Source organism: Echinops telfairi, unplaced genomic scaffold, assembly GCF_000313985.2.
Source record: "Echinops telfairi isolate 266 unplaced genomic scaffold, ASM31398v2 ScPeMD7_3533;HRSCAF=4204_0, whole genome shotgun sequence".
Taxonomy (NCBI): domain Eukaryota; kingdom Metazoa; phylum Chordata; class Mammalia; order Afrosoricida; family Tenrecidae; genus Echinops; species Echinops telfairi.
In genome coordinates, this window is record NW_022107431.1 from 22,121,894 (window position 1) to 22,131,696 (window position 9,803).

The following is a 9,803-nucleotide window of genomic DNA, read 5'->3' on the forward strand; positions in this document are numbered from 1 at the left end:
TTTATGTGGGGAAGGTGGTCACACAATGATGGTTTTTGTTCTTTGGTGTCTGCTGCCTGATCCCTTCAACACTTCGTGTTCCCACAGGCTTGTGTGCTTCTTCTCTGTTGGCTTTGTTGCTTCTGAGCTAGATGGCCGCTTATTTGCCTTCAAGGCTTTAAGACCCCAGATGCTATATCTTTTAATAGCCGGGCACCATCAGCTTTCTTCACATTTGCTTACGCACACATCTGTCTTCAGCAATCATGTCGGGAAAGTGGGTATCATGAAATGACCTTTTAGCTGAGCAAGGTGCTCTTGTATTGAGGGAATGTGCACAAGGAGGCCCAATGTCCACCTGCCACCCTACTACTAAACCCATAAATATATGCACATAGGTCCATTTCCCCCATAATCTTAAATATATTTACATGTGTACATGTCTGTATTTAGGCTTCTATGTATGCCCTTTGCCTCCTACTCCTTTCCTCTATTTCCTTACGCTTTCCTCCTGTCCCACTACCATGTTCAGACTTCATTCTGGTTTCAGTAATTCCTCTCAGTTGCCTTGCCCTTGGTCACTCCCTACCAGTCCTCCCATCCCCTCCCTGCCATTGGTTTTGAACCACTCATTGTTCCCTTGTCCCTGGGTTGGGCAACACCTCCTCCCTTCCCCTACCTCCCACACTCTCATGTCCCTCCGGGAACATTGATCCCTTTATTTTCTTCTCACATTGTTTGTCCAGCCTCTCTTATCTAGGTGGACCTGCAGATACATTAATATGTGCATAAAATTGGGGATGGCTTTGACAGCACCAAAGTGGCACATAAGAACCTGGCGACGACGGCTGCAGCACCAATAAGCTAACAAACAAAAAAGCCACTGACATACAACATTTAAAAGAAGAGGAAAAAAGAAAAAAACAAAACAAATAGGCAGAAAAAAAGGGGAAAAAAGCCTGTTAGTAGTTCAAGGTCTGTTTGTTGACCTTTAGGAGTGTTTTCCGGACGAGTCTGATGGGGTGCCACGTCCTGGCCCCAAAGTCCGTCCTTTGTACTCCCTCAGGACCTCCTTGCTCTGCTTCCCCCGCCGCTCACTGCACACCCCCAGTGTTTTGCCTCAGTGTGGTGGGGTCAGCTCAGTTGCACATCCCAGACTGTGTCTCTGGTGCTGTCCTGTGTAGGGCCATGGGTCAGTGCAGGATGTCGCATCTCTGCTGTGGGGGAAGCTATATGATCCTCTCTGTACATTCGGCCTTCTGAGCTGGGCTATCGTCCTCTGAGCTTGATGGGCCCAGGTGTGCTCCGCTCCTTTCCTCCTCCTTCCTTTGCTTCAGCTTCCTTCTGGGTGTGGTGTGGTAGGTCAGTTCCTTTCCCACACCAGATGATCTATTTCCATTTTCTGTGGTGCTCCCATGGTGGGGGTCGGGCTAATTCTGGTTAGGGCCGGCGTATGGTCCAATCTCTGTGGATTCCTCCGTGTTACGTTGCTCTTCTGGTTTGGCATGTCCTGATGGGGTCTGTACGCTCGCTCCAGTTCTGTGGGGACACAACCAATACTCTCCCCCTGGGTGGGTTAGTGCCCTGTTCCCCCCGTGCCATCAACTATTTCCAGTTTCTCCCCACCCCACTGACATTGACAACCTTTTAACAAACTAGAACAACTTTATTTTAGTGCAAAAAAATAAATATTCATAGTTTACTCAAAATACACATTTTTCCATGATTTTTAAAAAGACAGCTCACATGGTATAAACAGACTTCTCTTTCTGAAAATGATAGTTATTCTTTTTAAAACATAGTAAAAGAGCTGGATGGAGCCCTGCTGGCCATTTGGCAGCTAACCAAAAGGTCAGCCATTTAGAACCCACCAATTCCTTCATGGAGAAAAGAGTTGATGATCTATCCCAGTCAAGATTTCAGCCTAGCAAGACCTAGGAGGCAGGCTTATTCTGTCCTGTAGGGTCTCGATGGTTGATACAGTGGGACACACACGGAGTGGCCACAGCAAAGGCAGTTATTCTAAACCACCCACCGTTCTGTGGGAGAAAGACGAGACTGCCTTGGCGCCATCATGATGCATAATCTGGAGAACCCTAAGGAGCCATTCTGCAGGGTGTCTGTGTCAGCCCATCCTAAAGGGTATCTGAGACAGAGTTGACTGGATAGCACACGACCACAACCCAACTGACAGGAGTCCCACTGTAAGCGAGGGTATATGGATGCTTTCTGTTTGCTTGGCACCTGGCTCATATATGTAACATTAGTGCTTTTCAGAAAAATACCTAGAAGTGGCTCTATCTGAACACGTCATCTGTCTCATATAGACTATCTTGTGCGTACTTAAACCCACATCTGTGCCTGGGTAGTATGGGCAACCTTGAACAAACTTACTTGGATTGTTCACGTAAGGAAATATATTTCCATGCTCCTAATTGTTAAAATAAACTATGAAACAACTAAAGTCATTATTCTTCTAAGAGACTAAACGCTTACAGTCTGACAGGGACTGCAGGGAGTATTGCACATCTGATGAGGGTCTTGAACCATGAAATGAGAATTTGAATTTTTCCTTTTCTTTTTCTTTTTCTCCATCTTTACTCCTCTTCTTCCCAAGGTCTTTTGCATCTGCTTTCTCTAACATATTAAAAGAATTATATTAAGTCTTTTCATTATAGAGCCTCAAACTCTTGTTACTTATTCAGTCAATATGTTGGGGAAAGAAAGGCCAAACAATAGTATTATTTAATGTGATACCATAAGCCCTCCCCACTAATTTGAAACATCAAAATAAAGCAAGAGAAAACTTTGGAATTGACATGTTTTATGAGAGACAGGTAGCATCTGCTATTATCTGCTACACCTAAATATTCTCTTGAATATGGTTTCTCTCTATGAAATTATTTTGACTGTCACTTGAATGTTGTTTCTCTATGAAGAAGTATTTTGTCAGGCTAATTTTCTTATTTTAGAAACAAATAATCAAGCAAAAATAAAGCAAAAGTCAGCACAGCGTTTAGTTTTAAAGTTAAGCCCTAAATATGAAAACTTCTCCAATCTTCCTTATCTTATGGGGCCTTAGGAAACACCTGTTTATACTTGAATATCTTCTGTTGGATCCCTGATTCCAATCACTATCCAAAATCCAGTATGTTATTGCCAACACAGCTTCTGTACTAAAACCCTTGCACCTACACTTATCCCCCACCAGCTGAATCCTGTTCATACAATGTTTATTCTGAAGAATGTCCGCCCTTGGCTTAAAACTTTCCCCTAAGAGTTGTATTTTCTAGTACAGTAGACCTTCGGAAGTGGAAATCTACCAGAGAAGAGTAACTCAAATATTATCTTTTAAAATTAGCAAGGGAAACTGGTAAGTCCCTACCATCAAAGGTAGAAATGTAGGTTTCACTATGCCTCCCACTGCCAACACACAAAGTGCAGATTTCCGACATACCATTGTCTACATTACCTGCTAAATGTTTAATTACTTTTGGTCTGGTTTTCCTTTTTAACTTAAAACTGTAATAATTACAACTTACTAATGTCACTGTGCCTCATGTTAGCTTTTACAGTAGATTTTTAACATCTCTATTAGATTCTTAAAAGTAACTTAAAACATGGCATTTATCTGGAAAACCTAAGTATAAAAAAAAGATTAATATCAAAATTTTATTTTGTGTAAGTCTAATGTAAACATCTGACTCATACACACACCAAAAAAAATTGGGCGTGCAATATGAGTTCATATATAATTTTGAATGGGATATTAAAATATTTCAAATTCATAGTCAGAATTCATAATTTAGAATTGATACATCATAAAACATAAACAAGACTCGTGCTATTTCACATAGAAATTTAAATGTATACGATAGTGCTTGCCTAAATCTGGTTTTGACAACACTCTCAATAAATGTGCTGCTTTACTGTCCTTTCTTCGCATCCACATGTCAATACTCCACTCTGAATGAACTATCAGCTGAGTCATCCTGGAGATAATCTCCCCGTTATACAAACGTTTCCCACATCTCTTTAAAACACCCATGAAAATCGTCATCTACTACCGACATGTTACTCTTTACTCTTAGCTAATAGCCAGACTCTCTGAAGACTCTTCCAGAAAGTCTCCACCTCTCACGTCCAAATAGACCCACCCACTTACATCTGTATGCATTCTCTCCCAAGACAGCCTGTTGGAACGGAAGGACTATTGTCCCCCTCTTGCTAACCTGGGCCAATCCCTTCATCTGGGCACTAGAACATCTTCCTTCGCTGTTTTCAGGAAATTTACCTAGTTGCTATCATCTCAGCTGAATACTCTCAATAATCATTTTTTAAAACTCAACTCTTGCTTGTTAGATATAAATATAGTTATGATAAATGGTAGTAAGCTTGAAGTTAAGTATTTCACTTTATTGGGATTCCGCAATCAACACCCATAGAAGCAGAGTCAAGGAACCAAAGGCAAATTGCATGAGCCAAATCTACTCCCAAGAACCTTGCCAAAGTGTTCAAAGAGCAAAGATGTCATGTTGAATAATAAGGTGCACCTGACCCACACCATGGTATTTTCAATTGCCACGTATGCTGGGCCTAAATAAGGAAGACCAAATAAAACTTGATGCCTTTGAAGTATGGTGTTGGTAAAGAATATGGAATATGCCGTGGCTTTACAAAAGAATAAGTGAATCTGTCTTGGAAAATGTTCCTTGGAAGTAAGGATGGCAGGGCTGAGCTCTCATATACTTTGGACATATTATCAAGAAGGATGGGTCCCTGGGGAAGAATATCACCATGGGTAACGCAGAGGGCCATGGAAAGGAGGAAGAGAGTCGGCGGGGTGGACTGACACAGTGACCGCACCATGAGCTCAACCCCAGTAACAACTGCGAGGACGACACAGGATCAGGCAGTGTTGCATACCTGGAGTCACTAGGAACAAACTGCTTGGCACCTAACAAAAGTAGATATAAATAAAGAAGGAATATCTCTCTGGATCCACATTCCCTGCCAGCTCCCATCTTGTTGCTGTCTCGTTCTTCTTAGCCAAACTTCTCCCAGAATAGTCAATAAACCATTCTGCCTGCCAGTTGATGATCTGCCCTCTCCAATACCTTCCACTTCCATCTTTGGCAATGCCCTATTAAGCTCCTAACTCACAAAATCCAATGGAGAAATTTAACTTTGTATCATATTTCTGTTCTCAATCATATTTGACACAGATAGCTTCTTTGATTCTAAAAACACTCTTCGCCTTTGACTCAGTGGCAACGTACTCTGCTGGGTTTTCTCCACGTTTTCTGGCCAGTCCTTCACCTCCTTTGCAAGCCCATCCTTTGAATGCCCATTGAAAAAAGTTTCACTTCTCTAATGTTCAATTTCAAGTCCCCTACACTAAGTTCTATACTCTCTTGACATGACACGACCAAAGATTTTATATGATCCCTGCCTAAGTGCTTGTCCAGACTCTCCTTAGGATAAATTATTCCTCACTCTCTCTCCTCCAGCTGAACGCCTCTTCCACTATGTCCTCCAACACTCCCTGTGCCCCCCCCCCCATCCCCATCTACTCTTCTGTATTTCTTTGTTAAGGCTTATGAGTTAACATGTAATGATAAACTTGCATTGAAAACTAATGATAATGAAAAATAAATAAATAAAGGAAAACTAATGATAATGTCAGTCCTTCTCATGAACTATAAGCTTCAGGAGGTGACTCCTACCTTTTAAAAATTCACATTATCTCCAATTCCTAAAATACTGCTGGCACTGTACTCACGAGTCATGTTTGAATGAATGTGTGGATGTTTGGGTGCATGTTAATTTGTGAGACACAAAAAATGGGATTTTAGGATCAAATTAATTGAAGAGAACTGGGTAGCATCAATGTAACTACTGCTGTTGTTGTTAGGTACTATCAAGTTACCTAAAACGCAAAGCAAACTTAGAAGTGGCCTGGTTTTGCACCATCCTCACCATAGTTCCTATGTCCCTTGTTGTAGCCACAGTGTCAGTCTGTCTGGCTGGGGGCTTCCTCATCTTTGATGACCCTATCTCACCAAGCACGATGCTCCTCTCAGAAACTGCTCCCTCTGGACAACATATCCAAACTTGGAACACAAAGTCACGCCAGCCTCTGAGAACTTCCCCAAGACCTAATTTTCTCTTTTATGACAGCTGATGGGATATTTAATATTCTTCATCAATGCTATGATACAAAGACATCAACTCTTTTTTGGTCTGTATTCATTGTCCACCTTTAGCATGCATCTAATTACTTTGGATTGGGTCTGGTGTACCTTATTTCTCAAAGTGACATCTTTACTTTTCAATACTCTAAACAGATCATCTCTAATTTATTTCAAATAACTATGCATATAGACATTCATTCTTGTATAGGAAAATTGAATTAAATATACTAGAAAATATCCAGCCATTTTTATCTCTTGGTAGCATTTATCACGTTCATATACTTATGCTTTATAAAATATTTATAATATACTAGATTTATCAAAATATCATATGCCAGCATTTTCCTCCTCAAGATGTACCCACTTGCATGTCTTGTTGATATCTATCTACTTTAGATTTCTCTTGGAATGATCTATTAATATAGAAGAAAGAAAATAAGGAAGCCTAATTCAATTTATTCTTTGTCTTTTAAACACATCTTTAAAGTGTTAAAGAGCAAAGAACACTCAGCAAAATAATAAATTGACCTATAAAATAAACAATATTACTTGTGGAGGAAGGCTTGTGAACACTCTTAAATACACAGATGACACAATGCGGCTTTCTGAACATGAGAAGGACTTGCAGAACTTGTGGATGAAGGTCCAGGATTGCAGCCTTTGGTATGGATTAGAGCTCAAGCAAAGATGTTGACAACTGGACCAACAGGTAACATCATGATAAGCAGAGAAAAGGTTGAAGTTGTCAAAGATTTTGTCTTACTTGGATGCACAATCAATGCTCATGGAAGCAGCAGTCAAGAGGTCAAAGATGCACTACATTGGGTAAATCTGCTGCAAAAAATATTTTGTAAGTGTTCAAGAACAAGGATGTCACTTTGAGGACTTGAATGCACCTGACCCAAGCCATGGTATTTTCCGTCACCTCATTTACATGGGAAAGGCTATCGATGCATTTGAAACATGGTGCCGGCAAAGAATATTGAAAGTTCTATCGACTGTCAAAAACACAAACAAATCTGTCCTGCAAGAGGTATAGCCAAGAAAGCTCCTTAGAGGCAAGGATGGTGAGACTTTGTCTCATGTACTTAATTAGACAAGCAATAAAATGAACCATCCTTGCAATGATTTCTGTGTCCCACTGCATCTGATGTTTCTCTATCCCAATGGCGTAGTCAGGAGAGACCACTTCTGGAAAAGGGCATCGTGCTTGGTGAAGTATGGGCAGCAACAACGAAGAAGGCCTTTCATAAGGTAAGCTGGATTGGCAGAGAGGCTGCAACAGCGGGCCCCAACATAAGAACATGTGTGAGACTGGAGCAGAACAGCGCAGTGTTTCATCCGGCAGCGCACAGCGTCACTAGACAGCTGTTACATATGTGTTCCTTACAACAATCAACTCCACAAGACTAAGAAGCAAAGAGGAGGAGGCAGGGAGCGACAGGGAAAGTGGGTGAATGGAATCTGAGCACCCAGGGAGAAAATGAGGAGAGGGCTGCCGGTGCCACGGAACGTTCGCTGTATGAGCCACTCATGGGAAAACTAATTTGCTATGTAAATGCTCACCTCAAACCGCACAAAACCAAGCCAAACCCAACCTGACCCTTAGCCTTCGAATCAAGTTCAACATGGAATGTACAATAAAATATTCAAAGAGGAAAACATAAATTAAAGTTTTACTCTGGCCCCTGTACCTCCACCCACCGAAAACAAAGGAAGATATTTAATTAGACCTCCTTATTTGCTTTCTTCAATAAGATTAGATCACTCCAAGAAAAGTCTATGGCAGATGGGTATCACTCACAAACATGACTTGTCATATTTTCAGAAATATTTAGGTCATAATTTCTGTGAAGTAGACTATGAGAAGTGCTGGCAGATGACATCTTTATAATAAGTATTTCTGAACCAATCAATATGTTATAAAACATAAATACCTGAAAGATCACAGTAGATGCTAGCAAGAGATACCATAAAACAATGGATATTTTTAGTACATTTAATTCTGCTTCACTACACAAAGAGTAAGGGGCTCTGGTGGCTCACTGGGTTAAGCAATGGGCTGCTATCTTCAAGGATGGAGGTTCATCCCCCCAGCGGTGGGAGAAGGACAAGGCTGTCTACTCCCTCAACTGTGTCAAGTCTTAGAAACCCAAAGGAGCAGTTGATTCCCTCCTGCAAAGTCGGTATGAATCAGCACTGACTACAGGCAATGGTCATACCAACATCAAACATGCATAGTTACACGAAAGTTTTGAAAAGATACAAAATAAATAATTGCTTGATACATTTCCTACTTTAAAAATGATCCACAATGAAAAGATGTCTTCAATAGAAACTGGAAACTTTATGTTTCTTCACATGCAATAGTATATTTATTAGTTTACTATTCTCATCAAAGTATGATGACTTTTACTTTTTTCCATTAAATAATTCATAACACTTTCTGTTTCATCTCATCAATCACAGTGCCCACAATATACAATCACTTAAACTGCTTACTCTCCACATTTCCTATTTCTCTTGCTCCTCCTTTCCTAGCCCTCCTGAATGACCCCCTTGGGTAAGCCCTGTCCTTTCAGTCTCTAGCGGTTAAAGATTCTAAGGTATGCACACCTCCTCGTGTTACTGTACCTTAGAAGGCTCCTCATGGGATTTTATGTCTAAAGGTCACAGTCTTGGGCACCCCATCAATCTCTATCTAACCAATAAATCTGGCCTCATGGTTTGAGGCTCAGCAGCCTTCTTCTGATCTCAGGGTTGTAGAAACCAAGCTTCACGTGGTTCATGATCAGTTCATTGCTCTAATTGTTTCCATGTGTCTTTTGATTGCCTTTCCTTTTAAAAAAGTTTAATTGAGCTGCAATTAGCATCAGACAATTCAATGGTTCAATCAAGTCAAGAAGGGTTGTGCATGCATCACTGCACTCAACTTTAGAAACTTTTCTTCCTTCTTGTACCCATTGATGTTGACTTGCCATGGCCCACACCTTCCCCTCCCATGTCCCAGGCAATCATCAATCCAGCTACTTTCTTCATAAATCCACCGATCCTGGTTCCCCTGTGCAGACAAACACACAAAACAAGGGCAAACGACATACAGGACCAAGCAACAATGACCATATAAAACAGAGAAAGACCATAATCCAAGAAAAATCAGAGAATATTAAAAATTTAGAATAAATTCACATAGGGTCCAGAGGGAGCTCAAATGACAAGGCATTATATTCCAGCCTAAGCACAACAACACAAAGTCCACTTTACAATGCTCCTTTTCTGATATTAGGGCTCTCAATTGCGTAGGCTATGGGCTTTGGGGATTCACTGGAGACTCAATCCACATTGGGACCCTGTAAATGGATTTTGAGATACCACTATCATCCATAGCTTTCCCAAAAACAGGTGTTTGGCATTTAGACACTGGAACCATTCCTGCTTCTGAGTCTTATTATTTATAATCCTTGTACCACATAGGCTGGAGTGTTTCTCCCATTTTAACATAATTGACTCTTCACTTAGATGGTTGCTTGTTTTGATATAAGCTTTTGTTTTTGTTTTTTTATAAATCATTTTATTGGGGGCTCTTACAGCTCTTTTAACAGTCCATACATCAATTGTACATATGTTGCC

At 40.8% G+C, this 9,803-nt stretch overlaps 1 protein-coding gene across 1 annotated transcript in view; it reads right to left on the minus strand.

Annotated features, from left to right (window-relative positions):
• ADGB (androglobin) overlaps positions 1–9,803 on the minus strand; it is a 194,398-nt gene that overhangs the window by 153,632 nt on the left and 30,963 nt on the right. The window contains exon 8 of the mRNA XM_045294574.1: positions 2,476–2,616. Within this exon, the coding sequence (XP_045150509.1) occupies positions 2,476–2,616 (141 nt within the window). The remainder of the gene's footprint in view (positions 1–2,475; positions 2,617–9,803) is intronic.